This window comes from Elgaria multicarinata, chromosome 10 (assembly GCF_023053635.1).
Source record: "Elgaria multicarinata webbii isolate HBS135686 ecotype San Diego chromosome 10, rElgMul1.1.pri, whole genome shotgun sequence".
Lineage (NCBI taxonomy): Eukaryota > Metazoa > Chordata > Lepidosauria > Squamata > Anguidae > Elgaria > Elgaria multicarinata.
Genome location: NC_086180.1, coordinates 46,292,811 through 46,318,268, shown reverse-complemented (window position 1 = coordinate 46,318,268; position 25,458 = coordinate 46,292,811). Strand labels below are relative to the sequence as shown.

Here is a 25,458-nt window from a genome sequence, read left to right as displayed (position 1 = left end):
TATTTAGAGAGAGTGTGTGTGTGTGTGTGTGTGTGTGTGTTTAAAAGACATGGTTTAACTTGGCTGACTGCTGCCTTGAGAGCCTTTTTACTTACTCTTAAAACCTTGAAACTTGTATTTAAAAAAACAATTCAGCTTAGGCCCTGTTATATAAATGTGTATCTTGTGCTTTAGTGTAAAACATATCCACAGTAGTTTGCAACAAGGAGATAATCTAACAACTACAAACCAAAACAAATAAACCATCAGGATAAAATCACTGCATAAGAAGTACTACTTTGATCCACAGTCAAGGCATCAGATGCCAACTTCAGAAGGAGAGGAGGACCTCTGAAGTTGATAGGGGTGTCTGAGCAGGTGCTCCTTAAGATCCCAAGCCAAGGCTTTAAAAGGTAAGCACCATCAATCTCTATAGATTGTTCTTACAATAGAACTTGTTGAAATACTGGCAAGTACTGTTCCAACTGACCAGCCCTAGTCAGGATCTTAGCAGCTGTGTTCTAGCTGTGCCTGTCTTAGCTAGTTGAAGGTACTTGTCAAGACACATAAATCTCTAGTGACAAAAGCTGGATCCAACAGCATATCCCAAAATTGTGGACACGATCACTGGCAGGCTGGGGGGGGGGGGGCAGCCAGCCACCACTATCCTGGGCAGACAAACTGCCAGACAAAAGCACCTCTCTCTCTTGTCTGGATTCAGCTTTTCTCCCATAACAGCAGAAAGCACAAGTATATAGGAGGCAACTCCTGATCTGCATTTTATGTTTACCCTTCTTTTAGTTCTACCTTTTTACACTTTTACTTTAAAATCTTTCATTTGAACCCCTCCCCGCACCTGCCCCAAATTCAATGCTAGCGTCTTGTATTGGGGCACCTCTGGCTATACTTGCCAAAGGGAACACTTTCCTCACCAGAAACAGTAATCATTCACCACTTTACTACCATAGCTCTCTATGCAAATATGATGTTATATAAGTTAAGTTCTCATTACCTTAAGTAGCAACTATTAGCTGAGAGAAAATTCTGAATTTTGTCTACAGAAAACTTGACAAAGGAACCCAAGTTACGCTTTCACGCTAACTGCATTTTAGTTTTCCCTCAGGTAACATGTATCGTTATTAAATTTTATCTTATTCTCAATCAACACACACTTTTTAAAAGATGTTGAATTCTAGTTAGGTTTCCTAAGGCACTGAAATTTGTTCATTCTTCAACAGCATACAAGAATGAGATTTCTTGAAGGCAACTGATGATATAGTCTGAATGGAAGTTCAAGATTAGAAGTCAAAAACTGGGGAGCAGCCTAGTAATCATTACAGTGACCATGTTCAGATTGGAAAATCAGTATGCCTAGCTTAATTATACCATTTACAGCTGTGTATCAAGCTCACTGACAACAACAGATAATTCCCACATTGTAGGATCTACATACACTGCTTACCATTGTAGGATCTACACACACTGCTTTAATGTATTACTGCTTTATGTAGTCAGAAGAAAATGATCACGAGGACATGTATTTGTTCATAAAAACAAATTCAAACCTGTTAATTCATTACAGTATTTCAAGCCATGTAAAAAAGCATATTTCTAATCTAGTCACTTAAATAGCTAAGAGGCAATATTAAAGTGCAAGCTGTCACTTCCAATGAAAAGGGGGGAAAAGGAATAAACTGATTTGAAATTCTTTTTTTTTAACCATCTTGATTTAGCCCTCCCCCCAATACTGTACATGAAAAGGAATGAAAAGTAGATCTAACCAGAATTTGCCAAAAAAGGCTGACCATACCTGGGTGAGTAACTTTTCTTTTTCTTCTAACTCTTCTTCATTAAGGGGCTCAGCTTCATCGATTTTAATTTGCTCTTCCTTTTGTGCCTGAGTTGCATTTGGCAGGTCAGGATTGCGAGGAACCTAAAAAGTTTAGAGTATCAGACATCACTAATTCATATAACCTGAACAACATAAACCAGAGTTTTCGATATAAAACCTCATTTGGCTTTATCAAGATTTAGGGCGCAATCCTATGGTGATGGCCCTAAGCCTCTGAACCCGGATGCTTACGTCCATCCAATGCAGAGAAGGCGGAGTGGAGGTGATCACTGCCTCTGTGTTCCCCCCGCCCTGCATTTTAGCTAGGCGGGCATTTTTGTCCATCTAGCAAAAACAATCTTCTAGCTGAGAGGGAGGGAAGAAGGCTGGGCATAGCTTGTATCCCCACTTCCCCAGTCCCCTTTCTGCCCACAGGAATGCCCCCATTCTGTCCTCTCTGAGGATCTTTCTGGGCCACCTGAGAGGGGGAGGTAGTTTAGAGCTGTCTTTGACCTCAGCAAGATTCCAAAGTATCCTGTTTCACCCCAGACTCTGTCTAGCAGGCCATAGGATTGCTCTCTAAAACTATTAAACCAGTGTTGAATTAAAAACTACCAAAATAAGGTATAAAATTTCACTTAATAAAAACAAAGCATGGATCATAATTTTATTACCTTGTACCCAATAGTTTTTCTATAATAAAGAATCTCTTTTTCCAACAGTTCAAACAAACGTGGAGGAAAGAACTGGAAATCTTGAACATTAGGTTGTTTTGGAGGTCGCGGAGCCTTTAAAAAAGAAAGTGAGAGAACAATGTAACGACCTAAAATCTGGTATATTATACCCAAATCCGGTCCATTAATGAAGTAGCAAAAATTAGAAAGTACTACTTAATTTCTTCAGAGTATGAACTACAGACGATACTGCTTTCAAATCCTCAATATAAAAATATTTCTCAGTAGATATATGATTGTATCTAATTGTGTCCCTTCACTCACAGAAAATGCTTCGATCCAGCAGATGCTTCAGTGAATGGAAGAAGGGGGAGATACTTTTTGACAATTCCCTTTCCCTCTGTGTGGGGTGGTGGCATGGGAAAGAGTGGGGGGAGTTTCTAGGAGTAAGTAAGCTTCGAAATAGTTTCTGGTTTTAAAAAAGGTTTAAATAACTCACCTTTGGTGCTTTTGGTTCACTAACACGAAGAGCTTCCCTGAAATAAGCATCAACAGCATAGTTTGCTTTTCTCTCACGCTTCGGTGGTTCAATCCACTCTGTGAATGCCATCTGCAATAGGTTTTTTTATTGGAAAATTATAAAGAAATGTCACAAGAACTTAATGGCAATGTGTGAAAAATTAAAGTCACTGAAAGTCCATCTTTACCTTTTGCTTCTCTCTATAATCTTCCCCTTCAAAGTTATATACACTAGACTCTGTATCCACTGTAAAGTTTCTGAGTGAGCTTTCACCCATTTTGGAGAGCTTCTCATTCATTTCTGCAGTCTACAAATACAAAAAAAAATCAATAAAACTTAACACATAGTAAGCACAGATTTCATCACCAAATTGTAAATGGCAATAAACTAAAGTTCACTAGATTATATGCAGTCAAGTCAATGACCTGGTTCACACATAGCAACAACCCATAGTTTTTTTAAAAAAACATGGATAGTTGTGCATAAGCAGGAGAAAGCAAGTGCACTGCCTCCTGCATGCCACAATAACCTGTGAAGCATGGTATGTGAACTGAGACCAATGGGTTGTTAATCAATGGTTTGTTGTTGGGTAAACCACACTGAACCACCTACAAATGAGTCAATAATAGGTTGCTGATTAATAGTGGAAATGGCTGTTCCCATTCATCCCTGACAGCCTAGGGTTTACTTAACACATGAGCTGCTGTTACATACCAACTGCCCCAATGCATTTTTTATGAGATTCAAATTTTAATTTGGGGAAACCAAAGTTTATATTTTAGTCTGGTATTTCATAACACATCAACTCACTTTCTTTGCACCTCTTTCCAAAATACCATCAATATCTTCATCTGTAATTTCACTCTCCTTTGAAGCAAAAACATGGGTAGCGCCATGTCGAATCATCTGCAACATTTCATCTTTCCCCATTTTATTCAGATTTTGATCCACCAGTCTTCCTGAATATGAAAAGAGTTTGCTGTCAAGAAGCTGAAGACTTTACAATAGTAAAGCTTTAAATCAATTACTAAACACAATTATTTTATATCACAACATTATAATCTATACATTGAAGCTTCCCATTATCAGGAATTAAAAAAAACGCCTGTAAACTGAAATTTGGGCTACCATGCAAGCAGTGCTATTATTTGAGGCCAAAACAATGCTAAGCAAATTAATTAAAGAATTTACAATATATGTGCTCCATCAAACACTCCATTTTTGTACATTTCAGTGTAATTTATAATTTTGATGTGTGGGAGGGAGGGGGAAGGGACAGATTTCTCATAGAAATTATAATGAAGACAACACACTTCCACACTATCCTGGATAATTTTCCACCGAAGAATAAATATTTATATGAAATTTATTCTGCTGCCTGGGAATGCAAAATGGCTGAAAATTGGTTCTTATTCATTATGGACCACACATTTTTTTGTAACCACTTTCTCAATTAAGGTTTTTATGGATTTCAAGGTTTTCGCAGTTCAAATCATATAACTCTTTGTTTTTTGCCAACATTAGCCCTAGTTTCATTTAATCATACTAATTTAACCATCTAAGCTATACTTTTCGCAAGACTCCTTGAACACCTTTCTCCACTGCTTCCTAAATTTTCCCAATTTGTGGGCATTGCCAAATGTGCATCATAAAACAGCTACACTTAACATATTTAAAGCAACTGATGTGAAACAATATATACATTTTAAAGAAAAACAAAATTCTATTTACCTTGTTGGATAACTATGGAATCCAAGCGAAGTTTCATTTCTGCTCTTTCCACTATTCTTTCTTCTACTGTGTTGTCTGTGATAAATCTGAATACTCTAACAGTCTTTGTTTGACCGATTCTATGCGCTCGATCCTACACAGAAAAAAAATTCAGCACTCAAGTTATCCATAGTATGAGCATGTACATCTAACTATAAACTTTGTGAAACAAATGCCTGAATTTAAATGTTATTTAAATTAACTGACAAGTCAAAACCGTTGCAGACCTAGGTGATCACATGAGGAAAATTTATCTTTTTTTTTTTTTTTTAGTTTAACAGGCTTTTGCCAGGGCTCTGAAAAGAAACTTTATAAAAAAAAAGCTGAAACCAAATTCAAGTTCATGATTTCTAAAGATTTTCTTTTGAAGCTTACCATAGCTTGGAGGTCTACTTGTGGATTCCAATCAGAATCATACAGAATTACAACATCAGCTGTAGCCAGGTTGATTCCCAAACCACCAGCACGCGTGCTCAGCATGAACACAAACTTTGAGCTGCCAGGTTCATTGTATGCATTAATGGAATCCTACATAAAAAGAGTCAGTAAATCCATTAGAGGCTGAATTCATTGTAGTTTGAAGACAAAGAATAGTAAGCTGAATTCTTACTTGTCGCTCATCATGAGGAGTCTGTCCATCAAGCCTACAATATTCATAGTTTCGCCACATGCAGTAATCTTCCAAGATATCTAGCACTCTGGTCATCTGACTGAAGATTAGGACTCGTGATCCTGTTTCAAGATTTTAAAGATGGTTCAAACTAACTAGTGTTCTCGAAATCACTTACAAGGAATAAGAAATCACTGCAGAGTTGATAAAACAGTTGTTCCAGAACTACTAAAGTTTATGCCTAAAGACATTACTAGAATGATCACTGATATTTTTTGCATAAAGCAACAATGCAAAAAAAATTGAGAAGATCTAGTCTTCTTCCTACCACCCTAGTCTTCTACATTACTTCTGTCTGGTTGTCATTTCAGTCTAGCTAGGTAAAACAGTCAACAAACTCTATTCCAAATGCCTCTATATCTGCAAGCCATCGGGATTCCAACCAGTATAAAATTTTGAAGGTTGCACTGCAGTGTGACAAAATCATATATTCCTTGTCCTAATTATGAAGACTATCTGCATTTGCATGGAACGCTTCCAAAAAAGCTGCATGGTGGTGCCTGCATGCCCCCTACTTTGCTGAGTTTGGTCTTCCTTACTAGAAAAGTCACTAAAGAAACCAGGAATAGTGGTCCTGGTTTGTTGCTTCCCTTATCAGCCAGAATCATAAATTTCTTGGTTTACATATACTGGATTGAAACGGAAGCAATAAGCCAAAACCTCAGTTCAGACAACACACTAAACAAACCTTTCTTGATTTAGCAAGGAGGAGCAAAGTGGGAGGAAATAGGCTGCATGCTCCAGGGCACAGCTCACTCATGATAAACCAGGATTCTCCAGAGTCTTGGTTTATTGTTCTGTATGACTGTGACCATCATATATCCAGTTCAATGAAGACAAGTATTTGAACAAGCCCTAGGAGTTTTGAAGTTTGTACAGACCTGATTACTCTTGTCCAGGAGGAAAAACAAAAGGGAGCAAGCACCCCACTCAAGGAATAATGAAGTACCTCTTGGACCACACCTGTCATTCCTCTTCTGATAGATATTTCAGTAAGGACATGATCAGGCAAAGAGCATACAACTCTCCAAACAATCTCTCCATGTCCTTCACCTTTAATAACTGAACATTCGCCAACAAAATCAAACTAAAATGTTGTCTGGAGATTCACTGACCTGTGACATCCAAGTCAAGGCAAATGCAAGCAATCGTATAGTGGAAGTGTCTAGCAACTACATCAAAGCGCCCCTCAAAGGGTTCATTTGATTTTTTTTTAATCAGGACTGTTAAATAGAACTTAAATATGCTGCTGTGGAAGTTATATCCAACCATGCTTCTGTTCAATTACCATAGAGGTTCCTTCTAGGTTGCTATGGTAGAGACATCCAACACTGGTTTAACTCCCTCCCTCAGGAAAAACAAAGAACATGTGATCTAGGAACATTGTTCTAGGCTCAGTGCCAGCACACTCCACCCCCAGTTCTGTATGGGGGACAGATTCGAATGGTATTTGCCGCTGCCGCCGCCTCCCTGTAAGAAGGGCAGCTTGCCTGAAGGGAGTTGGTGGGAATCAGGAGAATAGATAGAAGTTACTCTAGCTCCTTTCACAAAGTTTTGGGATTTTTCTGAGGGCTTGGGCTTACAGACATGAGTGAATTAGGAGAAGGGGAAAGAATCTGGAGAACTCTTCAGCCTCCTCCATTTCTCAGAGTGTCTGTTCTGCAGTAGCAGTTCGTCAGTAATGTTGCCAATAACACAACCTTGGAATAAATTGATCCTCGAGGAATTGTTGTGGAACCCCTGGGTTAACAACTTCAGTAGAGAAAGGCATTCCCTTGCAAATCTGCAAAAGCAATGATAATATTTGAGGAGATGCCAGGCTGATCTGTGCCTCTGTCTGCTGAGGGAGAGGAACTAGCTGGTGGCTCACTGTTCAACAGTGTCATCAGTGTTGCCAAAATGGTGTCCTGTTCTGGCAAAAAGAGGAGTGCTTACTCCCTTTCACCTTTTTTGGGAAAGGGGTTGTTTGTTTCTCCTGGTGGTGCTCTGAAGCTGATAGACCCCAATGGCAGTGGCTGCTGGCAATAAAAAACAACAGAGGGCTCTCTTTGCCATAGAAAAACTGCAGCCAGTTCACTGAAGGAACTCTCAGATGGGAGTCTGTATAACAGAGGTGGGAGGCACGCCAATAGCAGTAGCAGTGGATGGCTCTGATTCTGTTTATTTCTTCTCATATGGATATGATCGTTGTCTTCTGCCAACAAGTCCTGGGTCTGTGTTTTTCCCCATTAAGGCCATGGAGAGAACAGAAAAGCGAAAGAAAAAACAAAGCATGCTAAGATGTTTTGTTTTGTTTCTTTAATAGCAGAAGGGAAATAAGTTAGAAAGGTAGATCAGATCTTTAGAAGAGAAGCTGTTGAGAAAAAAGGAGGTTCTATATGAGAAAACACACTTGAAGGAGAAGCAGATCTATAGATGAAGTTGTAGCTGCAGCAAGCTCTGTCCTGGGGAAAAACCAAGGAAGAACAGTGGAATCTATAGCAGAGATCAAGGTCACAAATCCCTGCTTTTCCTGGTCAATAGGGAGTTAACTCACTGCTGGATGTCGTCTTCACACACAAACACCAAACAGAATAGGGAGCACTGCTCTATTCTTTAAAAACAGTAAAATGAAAAGAAAAAAGAGTGCAACGGAGTCAAAACTAAAATAATATCAAATTTCCTAATCTTTATATTAAAGAAAAGAAACCATTTTCACATATATTTGCCAATAAGTTAAATATATTACCTTGTTCTTTCAACTTTGGCAACAGTTTGTCCAAAACCACCATTTTGCCACCGTTAGTTACCAAATGCATATCTGTCGTGTAAGGTGGGCCAGGTTCTGCTCCATCAAAGAGATATGGATGATTGCAACATTTTCGTAACTGCATAAGAATGTTTAGCAGTCTCATTTTGTCCAGTTTTCCAGCGGAGTTCAATATATCTATATCCTTCATTAAGATCCTTGTATACCTGTATTAAAAGAAAAAGATAGCTGAGGCGCATATCAGATAAACAGTGCTTTTTAATACCAGCAAGATAGAAGAATTCTGTTCATTTATTTACTAATTTTAGTTACTTACCATTCTCTCTGCATTTTGCTGAGACCAACATAGATTTTAACTTCCTTTTTTGGAGGCAAACTCTTCTCTACCTCAGCTTTAATACGACGTAAGAGAAATGGTCGTAGCACCTGCAAATTGAAAAGCAAGATTTCAGCACTGGAAACCTTGTGCTTTCTTTACATTTGATACTTCAGAACTATATGGTTTTTTTTTTCAAAATGAGATGCTTTCCATGCTGAAGCCATGTATTTATTTAGTACATTTCTATGCTACCCAGTACCGAAGCTCCTAACATAAGTTAGGATCCAAACAGCCACATGTGCAAATATAATTCCTTTTATCCATAGGCAATTGTGTTATTTCTGGTTCCAATTGCAGCTTCACAGACTGTATTACTATTAAATGGCATTTCAAACGCAATTCCTCTTGCCCTAAGCTATTCAACAATTTTTACATCTTATTAACTGAAGCTTACAAGTAGATATAATTATTAGTATATAATTATAGATATTATAGATATAATTATAGATATAATTATAAGTACATTGCATATAGTAAAGTTTAATAAATGGTCTATATAGTACATTATCAAACATTCCTGAACTAAAATGCATTAAAATAACACATTAAAAAAATAACCTTACCATATGGAGCCGTTCCACTAGTTTTTGATCCCCAAGACAGTTGTTCGTATCAAACCATGAATCGAAATCCTGTATTAAAATATTAAAATATTGTATGTCAGAGTAAGCTTACTGTTTATTTGTCTAACAACAAAATTATACAAAGGCTAGATACAATTTTCCATTAAACATATATTAAAACTTCTAATGAACTGCCATAGAGTTCAAATTTTCTGTAAGAAATCATAACATTGTGTTCTAGTTCTTATGTGTGTTCCTTAAAGATTGTAGGGATGCAGAGTATGTTTAATTTGTAATACAGAATCCCTGCAAACCATGATTTGCAAATTAGGTGCTAGACATCTGAACACATACTTCCACCCTCTTCACATTAGCCATAGTTTCACATAACACATGAACTTATTGTTAGCGACAAAAAGCTTCCTCTATACAAACCACAAAATATATACGAGGTCCCTCATGAATGTATCCAACTCTATGGCTGCATTCGGACAACATGATACTCACCAGTGGAGTATTAATCAACTCGACAGTTGTTTATCTAGGCGGTACTCCCCACATGACATGATAATAATCAACCATGGTGTGGATTAGGATCAGTGTTGAGTTGACTCTTAGTCCATACTGAGTTGACTCACTCATCCTCCCCTTCCCCCCCTTAGTCCTCTCGCTAGTATCTCATCAGCCATTGCTGCCGAAAATCTATCCTGCTGGCTGGCCTAAGGTGGAGGCTGCCGCTTTGACCGCACTTGCTTTGCAACTCTGCGGCTGGCAAAATAACCAACAGTGGCTGAGAAAATAACCAGCAGTGCCCTCCATACAACACAATAACCAACGGTGGTTCAAATAGCCAACTCTGCACAGAGTTGGTTATTTCGGCCAAACAATCAACTATTGGTTAAAAAACTCCCACCACACAATACAATAACCCATGGTGGAGTAAATAACCCACCATCAACTATTTAAATCACCATTGGTTATCGTGTTGTCTGAACCCAGCCAATGTGATAGTTTAACAAACTGAATTTTAAAAGTTACAAAATGTTACCTCAGCTGAATTAAAGACATCCGGCAATAAAAAGTTAAGAAGCGCCCAGAGTTCGTGCAAGTTGTTCTGTAGTGGTGTTCCAGTTAACAGCAATCTATTTGTAGTCTTGAATTCCCTCACAATCTCTGACAACTTGAAGAACAAGAATGGTTTTTAAAAACTTAAAAGAAAAATGTGGTGTGATTTAAATGCTTACAAACACTGAGCGTTTAAAATACCTTGGATTTTTCATTTTTAATCCTGTGAGCTTCATCGATAACTAGGTATCTCCAGTTAAATTTTTTGAACACTGATTTTTCTTTAATGAGCATTTCATATGATGTTACACAGACATCCCATTCACCTGGCAACAAAACATCTCGGACAAAAGCAGCCTATTAATAAGAGGAAAAATTAAAAAAAGTATTCATTTAACTCCAACTGAGAAAATGTAATGACATTGAACTACAGTTTTAATGCTTTTCAGTTTCTTCACATAGGCAACTTACAATATTTAACTATTGTCATTTCCACATCATCCTATATTGCAAAATGATTATTTTCCCAATTTATGTGAATTTCCCCACACAAAATTAGTGAGCAAAAATAGTCTGTAACTTCATAAACAGGGCAATGTTTTAATACCTTTTCCCTATCTCAACCAGGTTAAAATTGCCAAGAATTTTCATAAGTCTTATCAAATTGGTGCATCTATTATTTCGTATTAAAGTAGATGAAATCCAACAGGACATTTGAGGAACTGACGAACTACATTTTGAAAGAAACATCACAGACGTCAAAGCATCTTAAGCCATTCAGAACTAGTCTCTGGTTTATATACATTAGAGCAGCACAACCCACCAATTCTGAAATAGTCACTAAGTGCAATAGGAAGAGTGTGGGTATCTGGGTGGTGTTTTCCTTGATTTCCCTCACCTGTGCGTACCTGACTCTTCTATTTCAAGTACCTGAGCTGCAGTCAAAAATCCCTGTAAAATCCCTTTGTAAATCTGAGCTCTAATGAATAAGAATCCCACTTAAAGTAACCTCTGGAAGCTAATTGTTTGGCAGAACAGCATGTATTGGAAACATGAACACACAAAGATGGTTCATACTCACTCGCTGCTCTTTGTCACCGATCAGACATACTGCCCGAAGAGTTGGCACCCATCTCTTGAACTCATTCATCCAATTATGTAAAGTTGATTTGGGAACCAATACCATATGAGGACCAGGAATGTTTCTATAGTGTTTCATGTACCCAAGAAGGGAAATTGTTTGCAGCGTCTTTCCCAAACCCTGTTAACAAGGACATATATAAAGTTAACTTTGAGAAGCATCCAGACCACTTGTATCAATAAGCTAGATAAAATAAAGAATATCTTCATATATTTATTTATTTGAAGCATTTTTACTCTACTCCCCAGCCCCCGCCTCCCAACAACAACAAAAGTCCCTAGAGGAGCTTGCAAAGATCAATAATAAGACAGTCTATCATTTCAGGCTTACAATCTAAAAGACACAACACAAAAAGGAGGGAGGAACAAACTCAAGCACTAGTTCTTAGTTATGAAGTTCTTATAATGACCAGTTGGTCATTATCCATTGCCATCCTCTGAAATTTGCTGTCTAAGCAGCTGTTTAGGTTTGTCCTAGTGGTAGGTCGAGACCTAATCTATGTACATTTTATTTATAGAGATTTTATGACAAAAGTTGTCACATCCCATAAATAATGTGCTAATCAAAAATGCCACTTCACGCATTAACCAACCAGGAATCCTTTATGTACAATGGGTAGCATTATTCTGCCCATGGGCTTGCAATGCAACTGCTCGTGCAACAGGGCTAGTAGAAATGCTAGTTTTTGGAATGAGGCAGGTCAGTGGAGCTTGCAAAAGGGAGCTCCGTTGACCTGTCCCAATCTGGAAACTAGTGTGTTTGCTTATTTCCAAAGTTATTTTTCGAAGCGCGAAAGCTCCGTTGCTCAAGCAGTGTCTCCCACAAGCATGGCAGAACCAGCAGAGGTGAATCGGCCCTGTTGGATACTGCCCTTTGAGGCCATATGTGCACACTCTCAATGCATATATTCGTTTATAAAATATATCCCGTACATTCATACGAACTCGCACACCACATCACATGTGATATAAGCCATATGGGATGGAGGTGTTGGTCCCCACTTGCAATACTGAGAGAACTGCCAATTAGTTAAAACAACTTTAGAAAGGAAACAAAACAGGGATGCCTACTACTTCAGCCTAATTACTTCCACAAGAAAGTACAGTGATTTACAACATATAGAACTAGGACATCAGATATATTCCTCTCTTTAGTGAGATTTTGGACACTTGGGAAATAAAACGAGTAGTTTTTATTAAAAAAAAAACCACCATGCCAAAAAAATACCACAAAAGTTTCAAAACTGTAGTATTAAATTAAAAGTGGGGAAATCACAAAGGAGAAATACACCAACTACTTTAAAAGAAAAAATAACTCCCATTTTTAGTTAAAAACCACAAAGGCAATAGTGTTGTCAACGTAGTCAAAAAACTGTAATAAATGCATATCAAATTAGAAAATAGGAGAGCAAAGAAAGAAGGGACCAGTACAGTGACAAATAGAGGAGTCCTCAAAAGTGCAGAGAAAGCCCAGTGTGTGTCAAGTAATATGACTCTTTTTCTGGGAGACTCTTGAGATAGTGTGCAAGACAAATTTCATCTTTTAAGGACCATGCTGGCTTGGAAACGGTAGGAGTTAAGGGACTTTTTCTGTCTAAATATGCATAGGATTTGACCCTACATTAGATCTTGTCCCTGAGGAAAAGTCTTAAGAATAGTTGGAGTAAGAAATTATTCTCTCTGCAGCCTTGGGGTCTCTTCATCTTTTGAGGTCCAGGATAAACCATATTGGGAATCTCTATACATTGAGGAAAAGATGACCAAATAATTAAGAACTCAGCCTGTCTTTAATCAAGCAAACATAACTTTAGATTCTTAACAGTACAGCTCTATTACTTGTAGCCAAAACTAGTGATAACCAGACATTTGAAAATGCCATGGGATTTTGTTGATGGAAAGCTTACCCATCTGGTTAAAATGGGCAGAGGCTAAGACTAGTTTTGGCTACAAGTAATAGAGCTGTACTATTAAGAGTCTAAAGTTATGTTTGCTTGATTAGACCCAATAATCCTAACCATTTTTAATCAAATTGTATGCTAAAAATTTGAAACTTTAGGTCAATTCCAGAACATCGGGTAGAACATATTCCAGGTCCCACAGTTACATTTGCTGTAAGACAACTGGCCTGTGTCTTGTACGACTTCACCCTAAAAATAATGCTACTACAGATAGCAAGCTCAAGCCTCCATATCTGAATGCAGTGTAAACACTCAGTTATTCGATTAATGACCCTATTCCATGCATGGCTATACCCTATGCACGTATACCAGCCTGAGAACTACAGATGAGGTCCCTATTAGAGATAGAACGTATACATCCAAGAAGACATCCAAATACATTTAATTCTCTAGAAACCACACTTTTGAAGCTGTCTCTACTTGCAGATACTTGAATCAGTGCACAAGGATATCTTCTGAGTTCAACATTGACAGAATTTTTAATTTTTCCACATTTATGTACCACTCACACAACATAGACCTCTGAGCCATTTAAAAATGTAATATCATAAAACCCTAACATCAAATAAATTAAGCCACACACACCAGAGTATAAACTAAGTAGATAAAATAAAACCAACAAATTATGAGGTGTCCATTTGTCTTAAAACACTTTCTCCAACTACACAACTCAAATCAAGAAGCAACTTTTAGTTCGTTGCTAGAAGCAGTAATGATGAAGACAAGGCTTTTTAACACCAGACTTCCAAGCTCCCTGAATGTCAATTATCCAACAGCCGGAAACATCTTCCTACCATCTCAGTATATTGGTCCTCCTAAATGGGAAGCACTCAACCAGGAAAGGAAAGCATACATTGCTCAATAGAAAAAAAGGATATTTTCTAGCTGAATGTTCTTGAGGCAAATCAGTATATGAAAGTTATTCCGTATTGCAAAGTCAATTCCTCTTATTTGTATTGCACATTATCTATCTAGTTTTAACCAAAGTCAGACTTTGGGTTCAACGTAGCACAAAAACTGTTATAAGTATGTGGCAACTCTGTAAATTAAAATGTTATTTAAAATTGGTAATTCCAAACAAAATCAGTTGGTTCGCATACCATTTCATCTGCTAAGATACCATTGATGCCATTTTCATACAAAGAAATTAGCCAGTTTAAACCTCGGACTTGATAATCGCGCAGTTTTCCCCATTTTACATCTGCAACAAAGACAATAGCAGACATTATATAAAATATTTGAAGTCACCACACATTCCCATCATAATAAATGTTTCCAGTGTCACTGAAAACAAACAAGGGAGGATATAAGAATTTAGGATATATTCTAATGATGGGCTACAAGAATCAAGGTTACTCAGAAGAGTTGAGGTTTCTCCCAATTCCACCTTCAGTTTTGCGTAACGTCAATGATTTGTCAAATAAGATGTGTCCCAGTCATAGCATACTACTTCCAGAACTTGGTAACAATATCCAATTCCCATGCTATGTAATCCATAAAGATGGCGGGGTGAATGGGTGGGGAGGAGAAACAGCTGTACTGTAGAAATTGTTCATCTTAATGACAGCATGGGGTGTGACAAGGGGCTAATGTAATGGAAGCTCTCTCAAGTCACAGTTGTCCATTTGGGCCATTAAAAGGGCCCTGACTGGAACCAGAACAGACTGGAGAGTGAGTTCTACACACACACACACACACACACACACACAGAGAGAGAGAGAGAGAGAGAGAGAGAATGAGAGAGAGAATCATTTATTAATTTCTGTCATTTTGTGTATGTGTACAAGTTTTTCCACCTGTTACACCACCACCTCCTCCATCAATTAGCTGTTTTTCTATTTACGAACAAACTATTGCAGAAAAGTTGAAAGAAATTCTAGCTGTGTGCTCTCACTGTCACGTAAGACAGCAGGGGGAAGGAAACATAGCCATGGAGTACATTTTTCATCGTAATGGAGATCAAGAAAAGAAAGTACAGCAAGATGGGAAGTAATGTGCAAAAGTTTGTATGCAGAAATTAGAGCTTCATTCAAAAGTGCAGATGTGGATATGAGATCTTGAGCTGGTCAAAGTTTGGCAAACATAAAGGGGTCCATGACCTCTTCTGCAGGAAAGGGGATGCAAAAAAAATTCCAACTTAGTTTAAAGTCAAGTCACAGAGATTACATCATAAGGAGCAAAGAGACTACTTACATGATGGAGAGTCTTCAAATCGTGTGCATACATTAGTAGTCTTTGAACTTTCTGTTAATAGCTCCTCATCCTCTTCTTGTTCAGTCCTACGATGGCGGTAACTAAAAACAGTGTCAATCTTGAGTAACTAGCAGATACAGTTACAGATAATTTTCCAGTGACGTGAGATTAAGAAACGTTATATATTTTTTTCCAATAGTGAAGACAGTTTCCTAAAAACAAATCTTAAGGAAAACCATACTGTAATGTTTACATGGAAGTTGCTTTCATTAGAGATACTCACACATACTTCACCACCCAAAGCAGCTGCGAAGTGTATACCCATAACAAAATATTTATAAAGCCTAATAACCCTTTTATAAAAGTAATAACACAAATCAAATTAAAAATCACTTTCCCAAGGTAACATCTCAAAAAAAAAAATCTCAAAAAAATTCCCAAGAAGTTACTCAAATTGTTTTTAGAGGCTTTTGTACAGATGCAATACACCACACATGTGGATGTCATATTTTTGCTTCCCATATCAGAGTTCTATTCATGTTTATTTACAAAATTATTTATTCATCTGCACAATCCCATTTCCACATATGGAAGCAAGCTAGGTGCTTCAAGTCAAAAGCACATCTGCAAACTGTTCTACATTGACACTCATCTTCAAAAAGGGGGGAAACAGCAGGACAGGTAATACTTACTCTCCAACCGATAGCAGATTTTGTTTTTCATCCTTCTTTATTCGTGGTCGTCCTGGTTTCATTTTCAAGGGTGAAGTTGGTGTCTTTTGAGCTGCAGGCTGAATGAAATGAGCAAACAACTCTGTCTGCTTCAACAGATAATCAAATCTGTTTGATCGGTCTGTTTGCTGTAGTAAGGATGAGCAAAACACAAGCATGTTTATATGAAGAATTCAGATTCTAGAATTACATTAGCTTTCAGCATGTCAGAATCAACTGCATATTACTATGTCAATTAAAAACACGTCTCCAGTTTAGGCTAAGGGAATCTAAAAATGAACCCACTACCAACGTATAAACTTAGTTTTGAAGATAAATGTTTTGTTATCAGTGTCTACACCACCATCTCCTCATCATAAAGCTGGGCTCTTCTGCATCATCTTTTTCCTCATCCACGGAAGCATCAGAATCTGGAGCTGCGTGATCACTCTTTTGCTGAAGCTTACTCTTCTTTGCCAGCATTTTCTTTTCTTTCAATTTCTGGCGCTTCCTTCTGCGCTTGGCTGTCTGTTCTTCTGTGACTATCTTGTTCTTTTCGAGCTTCTTCTGATATTCCTCATCCAGTTTTTGCTTCTCAGCCATGGCGTCCATAAAATCTTGCCTCTAGTTCTCTCTCCACCGAAGACCCCTGTAGACATGGAATTCCCTACTGCCAGCACCAGTACTGGAACCCATCTCTGATGAATTCTAGAGGTGAGCAGGGGACCCATTCATTGAGCTTTTCAGGAATTGGAACTCTCTATTTCAGACACTTCTGTGGATCAAATGCTCTGCCAGGCTGCTGTTGGCAGAGTGGGAGGAGTGAATTGCTTGTTTTTCCTCCCAAACCTTCTCCTCATCTCTCATTCTCTCTTACTGTCAATGATGTAACGCTTACTCCGGTCAATGAAGCTCGTAGTCTTGGCTTTATATTTGACTCCTCGCTCTCCTTTATTCCTCATATTGAGGCAGTATCCTGTCGTTTTTTCCTGTATATTGCCAGGATTCGATCATTTTTGTCTGTCTCTTCTGCCAAGACACTTGTTCATGCACTGGTTATTTCTCGGTTGGACTACTGCAACCTTCTTCTCTCTGGCCTTCCTTCTTCTCACATCAGTCCGTTGGTCTCTGTCCACCACTCTGCCGCTAAGATCATCTTCTTGGCTCGCCGCTCTGACCATGTCACTCCACTTCTGAAATCTCTTCATTGGCTTCCAATCCACTTCAGAATCCAATATAAACTTCTCCTGTTGACCTTCAAAGCTTTTCACAGTCTAGCTCCTTCCTATCTCTCCTCTCACACTATTGCCCCGCTCGTGCTCTTCGCTCCTCTGACGCCATGTTTCTCGCCTGCCCAAGGGTCTCTACTTCCCTTGCTCGGCTTCATGCCTTCTCTTCTGCTGCCCCTTACGCCTGGAACACTCTTCCAGAACATTTGAGATCTACAAGCTCAATCACAACTTTTAAAGCTCAGCTAAAAACTTTTCTTTTTCCTAAAGCTTTTAAAACTTGATGTTGCTCGGACTTTATACTGTTAGTTTTACCCTACCCTGTGCCTGTTTTCCCTACCCAGTGCCTGTTTGCATTCCCTTCCCCTCCTTATTGCTTTACTATGATTTTAGTAGAATGTAAGCCTATGCGGCAGGGTCTTGCTATTTACTGTTTTACGCTGTACAGCACCATGTACATTGATGGTGCTATATAAATAAATAAATAAATAATAATAATAATAATAATAATAATAATAATAATCGCCTCTTTATCCTCTTTTTAAACATTCTTCCTCTAAACGGGACTTTGAGCCCATTTAGAGGAGTTGTACTGTCAGGGGCTGGAGAAGCAATAGGATTTCTTGAATCCTGGTCTCCCCACCGACCAAAACATCCCATTTTTCTTCCCTCTAAGGCCACATTTGTGAACCTGGGAAGCAGCCCCATGGTTCTTTACCCAGTGGCTGCAAGAGGGTGGGGGAGGGGGATCACAACTCAAGAGTCTCCCTTCCAAGATTGTAGTAATGTCTGTGCCCTTGGATGGGGACTCAGATCAATCCTATGACCCCTGGGACACTCTCACAGGGACCATAGGATTGCTCTCTTAATCCAAATACCTTCTAAAGGTTTGTATATGTGCGTGCATGTGCACATATGTACCTGTTTATGCTTCTGTGCTTCAAAATCCATTACTATATATTCAGAATAGCAGTTATTATCTGATTTAATTTATTTCATTAAAAAAAACATTCCTTTGGACCAACCACATAATGTATGCATTTGAAAGCAAGTTACACTAAACTTTATTCCAAAGCAAGTAGATTTTTTCCTTTCACATTCAGGAGATAGAAGTCAGCAGGTAAAAAATACTATACAGGGCATGATATGAATCAGGCTTACAAACAAATACTGGCCTGGTGAAAATAATGGGACAAAATAAAGGTGCAAGTAAGTATTGTACCTAGATAAACAGTTAAGTTTCCTATTCTTACTGCTATAATTAACGAGCAACTAGCTCTTTAAGACTAAAAGATTATAGATCAAGGACTTTCCCTTTTCTTAATTCTAGGAAGGGAGAATAAATAATCTTGAGTTCTGCCTCCAGAACACAGCCTTGTTGCCAGATCTTCTTTATTTTGTCCCTATACTTCCATTTTATCCCTTAGCTTGCATCTTGTTAATGACTGCTAAGCTGGCAAGGGCTGGCAATCAAGTATAATTATACTGGACTGACTAGACTAGGCTCCACTGAAATGATAGTTTCCCAATTCCTGTGCCCTGGGCTATAGAACTCTTGGACACTCTAAAGAAAAACTCTTCCGCATCCTAATGAACCACGGCAACAACTGGCCAATCATTAATTGATAACATTAAAGATCCCTGAGAACCTTTGTGACATTTCACCCAGCACCACACACACACACAACCAGCTTCTTTTAGCTCCCTTTCAGAAAACAGCCTTGACATCAATAACCCCTTTTGCTCACCTAGAAAACTCCTTTCAGCAAAGACTTGTGTTTTTGTCCCAACTGCTTTTGGACTACTGGACAAAGCACACTTTCCAAGAGCAGTTTCCTTACTCATTTCTAGAAGCCCCCAACATGGTGACTGTTTTTGCAGCTCTGCACTATGCGCTCCTGACTGGTACAAGCACTTTTGAGGCCTGGCCCTCCCTGCATCTTTCAATTTGCCCAGCTGTTGGAGGAACCCTTTCCTTTCCTTGTGTCTCATCAGGTTAAGGACAGATAAAACTTCCTGCTCTGACAAATGCCCAGGTGCAGCACTCAGCTCCTCTTGGCTCACCGCCATTCTGCCCTTTAACACTCACATAGGATAACCTTCAGTATCTTTACAATGATTTTTGTAATCTCAACTATTTTGCCTTTCCAGAAACTTTGCAAGAATGCTCCACTATCCAGACCAAAGACCCAAATCACACTGTGCTCCTGTTAACATGGAAATCATAGCAGTTTCTGGGCCAGCTCTGCTGGATGACAGGAGCTTGTTGTTGGGAAGAAATAGGGCCAGGGGCCGCAGAAGGAAGAAGTCCTGCTAACACCATAGTAAATTTCCTGAATCATCTGTTGTTCCTCAGGGGTTTACTCTCTCAACATGAAATAGGTTCAGATATTTATAGAGAAACATAGTCCAAGAAAATATCGTAAAAGCCTTGTATTAAATACGGCAACTTTTGAAAGATTAAACACTAGGTTTCTGTCTTCTCTTCCAGCCTTAAAACTATAGCTTTATGGCAGAAAAGAAAAAGGAACCCAGTGGACATAATCTAGACAACCCTTCTTCTTTTGTATCCTCTACTGCTCAAGTGTCTGTCTGCTACCTCCTTTGTCCCTCTGGTAGATTCAGAGGATAACAGCTGCCTGAAGTCTCTAACATCACACTTCAGTTGTCTTTCCCCTCCTCTCTCGAGGACAGAACTGGGGAGTGGGGGCAGAGAGCAGGAAAGAGGACAAACGTGGAACATGCTAGTCCGGTGCACAGGTAGCAACTTGTCTCACCCGGCTTTCTCCATTCTTTCAGAGCCTTCTATCCATAATCAAAATGAATTGTGAAAGTAAGGTGGCAACATCACTGCTTTTCAGAACCTATCAGCCACATAAAAGGGCACATGCTCCACAGCTGATTTTTATCCCTTCCCAGACAGAAGACTAATCTGACTGCTAGTTTCTAGGGAATGGAACCAAGTTGCTACTGCACTTCCCTTGAGGGAACAGCTCTTGTGTATTTATCATAACTTTATCATTTGCCTTATCAACTCTGTGTGTGTTTAAGTGAAAGAGGTCTGCTGGGGATTGACCTCTTTGCCCAGGTGGCTGCTCTCTGGGCTCTTCCAGCTTGAGAACTCCAGCAACTGCCAGAAGTCTCTGAAGAGTCTGCATTTGTCTTGCATGCTTGATCTCCTGATACTGCCCAAGATACCTGTTTCTAACTTTATTGCACCCAGCCATCATCTCTTTTAAAATCTTACTCCTTTTCATTGTCTCTTTTCCCATACCACACTGCTCCGTCCACAGATGCTTCCCTTCTCCTTTTCAGGAATCACTGGTTCCCCATCCACAAAGCAGTCCACGATCTCTTCAAGCTACTTGTCCTTACTGAAACCTAATGTGAAGAGCAGTACTAGATCAGACCAAATGCCCATCTAGTCCCTCATTCTGTTTCAGATGCCTGTGGGAAGCCCATAAGGATACAAAAGCAATAGCATTCTCCTGCTCAAGTCTGCCACCAACTGGTATTGAGGGGTACATTGTATGATACTGGAAATAATCCTCAACCATCATAATCCTTAGCCACTGGCAGAAGCCAATGAACCAGCTCTGCCCCAACAATTCTTTTCCACCTCACTGAATGCACAACCTGAAATGAGCAGAAATGCTAACTTCGGGAAGGCAGCAGATCGGCAGAGCTTGCATAAAGAAATATTTGTGGCTTTCCCTAGGAAGTACTAAATCTCCCTTGCATAAGCAGTGGGTCCCACATGTGCAAGCTGGTTGGTGGGACAAACTGCTTGTACAACAGAATATCTCTCCATCCCAACCTTTCCCAATATAGTGCCTTCACTATATTGAACTAAAGCTTCCATCATCCACAGTCAGCATGGCCAATGGCTCAGGCTTGATGGGAGTTGCAATCCAACACACCTGGGAGGCATCAGATTGGAAAAGGCTCCTTATCCTTGTTCTCACAACTAGCTGTACCCGGCGTAACATACGCCGTTGTAGCATATCTTAAAGTTTATTAATTAAATACCATCGCGGGGGCTGCTTAGAGGCCGCCTATACAGCGCCATCTGGCAGACCTGGGTGTCCCCCTCTCCCCGGAGTTCCTGTCAGACTTGGGCTTCCCACCCAGCTCGCATGAGATTAGGCCGGGGCCCGCAACAGGCAAGCGGCCTCCCACCCGGCCACCAAGGGCCCCGGCTGTGCCTCGTTCATGCTCCAGACCGTGGCACTGCCACCTTTGGGGGGGGCAATGAAGAGGCAGAAAGGGGGGTAGGTTTACCTTGGAAAGCCTGGAGGAGTCGGGCGAGGGGCTTAGCAACCTGTATAAGCTGACATTACACGTTGTTACTGTTGCTTAGCAACCTGTATCAGCTGAAGCCTTTATGGAAACATACCTAAGCGTTTTATATATAGATAGATTTTATGCATCTCCATCATAATCCTAATGACTTGCCTTTTCCCCTAAAAGTCCTAAACTTTGAAATCGTTCCTCTGAGGGGAGCTGCTTCAGCCCCCTGACTACTTTGGTTAACCAGTCTGCAACTTTTCCAATTCTATGATATCCTTTTTGAGGTACAGTGACCAGAATTGTACACAGCATTCCAAGACTGGTCACCATAGATTTGTATAAAGGCATTATGATATTGGCAGTGATCCACATTCCCTTATACCTTACTGTAACTAAGCCAAAGTACATGTAATTGAAATAATCACCTATTATTCCACTTATCCATTCCTCCACTCCCAACTCCACATACATTCCACTGTTGTTTCCCTATATCTGCTTCAGAGCAGAGACCTGCCATACCTGTTCTTTGTTAAGCACCATGTACATATATGGCACCGTATAATTAAATAACATAATAACTTGTGTCTCTAATTACCATTAGTGCATGGTGAGCTAGAACACAGTTAATGGAAGAAATAAGGAGGAGGGAACTGCAAGACACAATAAGAACATAAGAAGATGCTGGACATGCTGGATCAAACCAAGGGTCCATCTAATCCAGCACTCTGTTCACAGTGGTCAACCAGGGACCCACAAGCAGGATAAGATGTAACAATCCAGGAATGAGATAAGCAACCATTCCCTACAATTTGCATTGTTGATATAAACAATTTTAAGAGGAAGTATCAGACAACAGCAAGAGATTATCTTCTTTATCAATTTTCTATGTATGCATCTAAAGCAATCAGCAGAACTACAGTGTTCATTAGCATACAGTACAAACCATTTTTTCTTCATATGTAGGATCTGGTTCTTGGTTCTCTTTTTGTTTTCCTGGCGATTCATCATCACCCATTTCCTAAAAAGAAAATAGCCATTAAAATAGTTATTGTTTATTTATTTTTCTTACACCTTATAACATTAAATATATTTAAGAAACAGGTAACCCAAACCAGTTGCACACATTATAAGTCGCAGTGCTAACATTTTGCCTTGATGAATAGTAGAATAGAACAAAGATGTCACTTTGAATTTTACAGCCTTTTTTTTTCCACTAAGAAAGGGCAGAACATTAACAAACCATATTAAAAACAAACAATAGACACAGTATGGAGGAGGCAGGAGAGACTAAAGACTTTAAGAAGAAAACTTCTTATCACAGGAAAACTGAGTCCAAACCAAGCAATTAATAATTCCAGCTGATAACAAATTTGTTTCAAAATTGGCATCATTTACTCTCTGTGGTAAGCCTCATTCAACATCCTAGCAGCCATATTCTGAATCAGTTACAGTTTCGAAAACCTCTTCAAAGCTAGCCCCATAAAAAACACATTATGATAGTTCAATCTGGATGTCACCAAAGCGTCAATTACTATGGCGAGGAAAAGATGCAATGAAAATGCCAACCAGTTCGTAATAAAAAAATATTCTTGACCACTGTTGTTACTAATTCCAGAATCAGATAGCCAAACAACAGTACTTCTGTCATGTTAGTGCTAGGCTTCAAAAGCATTTAAAGTTACCGATATTGAATAGGGGATAATTTTAGGAAGAGATAACCTGTTCCTTTGCAGACTGTGGGGAACACCCCCTCTTCAAGTAGACCTTTACTACCTTCATTGCTACCTCCCCACCAACATATTTGATTAGCCAGGATGGGCATGGATCTAACACACAATGTGTGTACAAAATCTACTAGGATCTTATCAGGCTGCACAAACTGAAAAGTATCCAAAGAAACAGTGAAATCTGTCATATCCAAATCCATATCGATAGAGTACAACTCAGAACTGATGCAAGGAATATTGACTGCAAAGCAAAATTGGTAGTAACAGGCCACTGAGTGTTCCTCCACCATGGAACAGCTCTACGGATAGCAGTGTGCAAATGCAATGGTGGTGGAAAGAAGCATGGGTTCTTTTTCTGGCTTGTACGGTGAGAGACAGGCCAGAAGTCTGAATTTGGATACAGCACTAATAACCAAGGGATGGAGAGTTCTTGGGGGGGTGGGGGTAGCCACTCCTGCTTATAGCAAGAGTGATTGAGCAGCATGCACTAGCATGCTGTCTTGTTCATGACAACCTACAACTTTTTAAAATAACGGGTTGTCATAACATACAAAGCCAGGACACTGAATCCTTCTTCCTTCTCGTGTGAAAATAACAGTGCTCCCTGGGGGGGGGGGGGGAGGGCAGATCACTCTTGTATTTGAGAATTGTATTGTGCTGCTTTTCTTCAGTGTACAGGAATTGTAATGATCAGATATTAGACATAGTCTTACATAAAAGTCTTCATATCACATAGTTTTTAGAAATCATTTTGGGGGAGTAAAGGTTATATAGCAATATATAAACACCTTTTATATTTTTAAACAAACATTTTATGTAAAATTTTAAAATAAAGTATTTATAATTTTTTAAAAATCCAATTGTTCCAATCTAACAGGAAGATGGAAATGTTTCCTTTTTTAATTTTTCCAATTCTATTCCAGTCTTTGCATCTCTAGTAGAAACTAATGCCCAGCCACTATTTGTAGACCCCTGCACATAAAACTTGCCCACCACCAGATTGTTCTCCTATCATAAACAAGACAGCAGGTGAACTGTGTGTTCTTCCACAAGTGTTGGAACAGATATAACTTCAGAAAGACCCACATAAGAGGCCATAAGTCCTAAGCAACACCAGATACTTCAAGATGAATGCTATAGTTCCAATTTGCTTTCTTAGTATGTTAATAAAAATTAAAAACATCCCTGACTTAAACAAATTTTCAAAATTGATGCATAATTTGCATTTACTATAATTGCCATTGCCCTCCTTTAGTTGTACACATGGGCATATGGAATCATGCAATGCATTGCGTATTATCATTTGCACGTCCTTCTTTATAATAGATATATCAACAAAGCATTAAGGTAAGTGTATTAAAATGGTATTTTCAAAAAGTCACACTAATGGGGATAACATCTCTCTCTATTTGGAAGACCTTGTTTATTTTTACATATCCAAATAGAACTTTTATTTACAATGATTCAATCTATAGCTTTCAGATGCCTGCATCACAAATACAGATTTAGGAGTTAAATTATATAATATGCCTAAAATCCTATTTCCATTGTCTATGACAGGAATGGGGAATGTGTGGTCCAGATGTAGTTGGCTAGCGGTGACAGAAACAGGTGCAGCAATTGACAGTGCAAATGTGTGCCTATCCCCCCACCACCACCCAAATGTACGCCACATCCCCATTGGTGGGCTCCTAGTGTAGTGCACTACGATCTGCGAGATCCTGAAACTGAGGCAGGCCCTTTTTATCCACTGTAGGACGGAACCCTGAAGCCTGCGTACGCATTATTTATGGGCTCCTACAGCGCTTGGAGGAACAATGCACCGAGACGGAAACTTGCACGTTGCCAGCCCAGTTGTACTTCTTTGGAACTTACTTCCGAATAGACCCGTTTAAGACCGCGCCGTTTGAAGTGAGAGAGGAGCGAGGGAGTTTATTCCCTGTGGGGAGGTCTCTGCGCCGCCTCCCCAACCCCGGTGAGGGCTCAGCTGCTACCCGTTGCGCCCGGTAGA

At 39.3% G+C, this 25,458-nt stretch overlaps 2 protein-coding genes across 2 annotated transcripts in view; both read right to left on the bottom strand.

The window, feature by feature from the left end:
• The window catches only part of SMARCA5 (SWI/SNF related, matrix associated, actin dependent regulator of chromatin, subfamily a, member 5), a 30,536-nt gene that overhangs the window by 4,336 nt on the left and 742 nt on the right, over nucleotides 1-25,458 (bottom strand). Inside the window, exons 2-19 of the mRNA XM_063136118.1 lie at nucleotides 22,664-22,738; nucleotides 16,184-16,350; nucleotides 15,492-15,592; nucleotides 14,399-14,499; nucleotides 11,282-11,461; nucleotides 10,402-10,557; nucleotides 10,184-10,315; nucleotides 9,136-9,204; nucleotides 8,510-8,619; nucleotides 8,173-8,399; nucleotides 5,385-5,506; nucleotides 5,150-5,302; nucleotides 4,736-4,868; nucleotides 3,815-3,963; nucleotides 3,192-3,311; nucleotides 2,984-3,094; nucleotides 2,485-2,598; nucleotides 1,790-1,912 (exon numbers count right to left, since the gene is read on the bottom strand). Coding sequence (XP_062992188.1) covers nucleotides 1,790-1,912; nucleotides 2,485-2,598; nucleotides 2,984-3,094; nucleotides 3,192-3,311; nucleotides 3,815-3,963; nucleotides 4,736-4,868; nucleotides 5,150-5,302; nucleotides 5,385-5,506; nucleotides 8,173-8,399; nucleotides 8,510-8,619; nucleotides 9,136-9,204; nucleotides 10,184-10,315; nucleotides 10,402-10,557; nucleotides 11,282-11,461; nucleotides 14,399-14,499; nucleotides 15,492-15,592; nucleotides 16,184-16,350; nucleotides 22,664-22,738 — 2,343 coding nt within the window. The remainder of the gene's footprint in view (nucleotides 1-1,789; nucleotides 1,913-2,484; nucleotides 2,599-2,983; nucleotides 3,095-3,191; nucleotides 3,312-3,814; nucleotides 3,964-4,735; nucleotides 4,869-5,149; nucleotides 5,303-5,384; nucleotides 5,507-8,172; nucleotides 8,400-8,509; nucleotides 8,620-9,135; nucleotides 9,205-10,183; nucleotides 10,316-10,401; nucleotides 10,558-11,281; nucleotides 11,462-14,398; nucleotides 14,500-15,491; nucleotides 15,593-16,183; nucleotides 16,351-22,663; nucleotides 22,739-25,458) is intronic.
• On the bottom strand, nucleotides 16,453-16,890 carry LOC134404741 (PRKR-interacting protein 1 homolog). The gene has a single exon (XM_063135611.1). It carries the CDS (start codon nucleotides 16,811-16,813, stop codon nucleotides 16,550-16,552), a length of 264 nt encoding a protein of 87 aa, XP_062991681.1. The 5' UTR covers nucleotides 16,814-16,890; the 3' UTR covers nucleotides 16,453-16,549.

Excerpts from the sequence above, each read along its gene's own strand:
- LOC134404741 (XM_063135611.1), bottom strand. The coding sequence starts at position 16,813 with ATGGACGCCATGGCTGAGAAGCAAAAACTGGATGAGGAATATCAGAAG.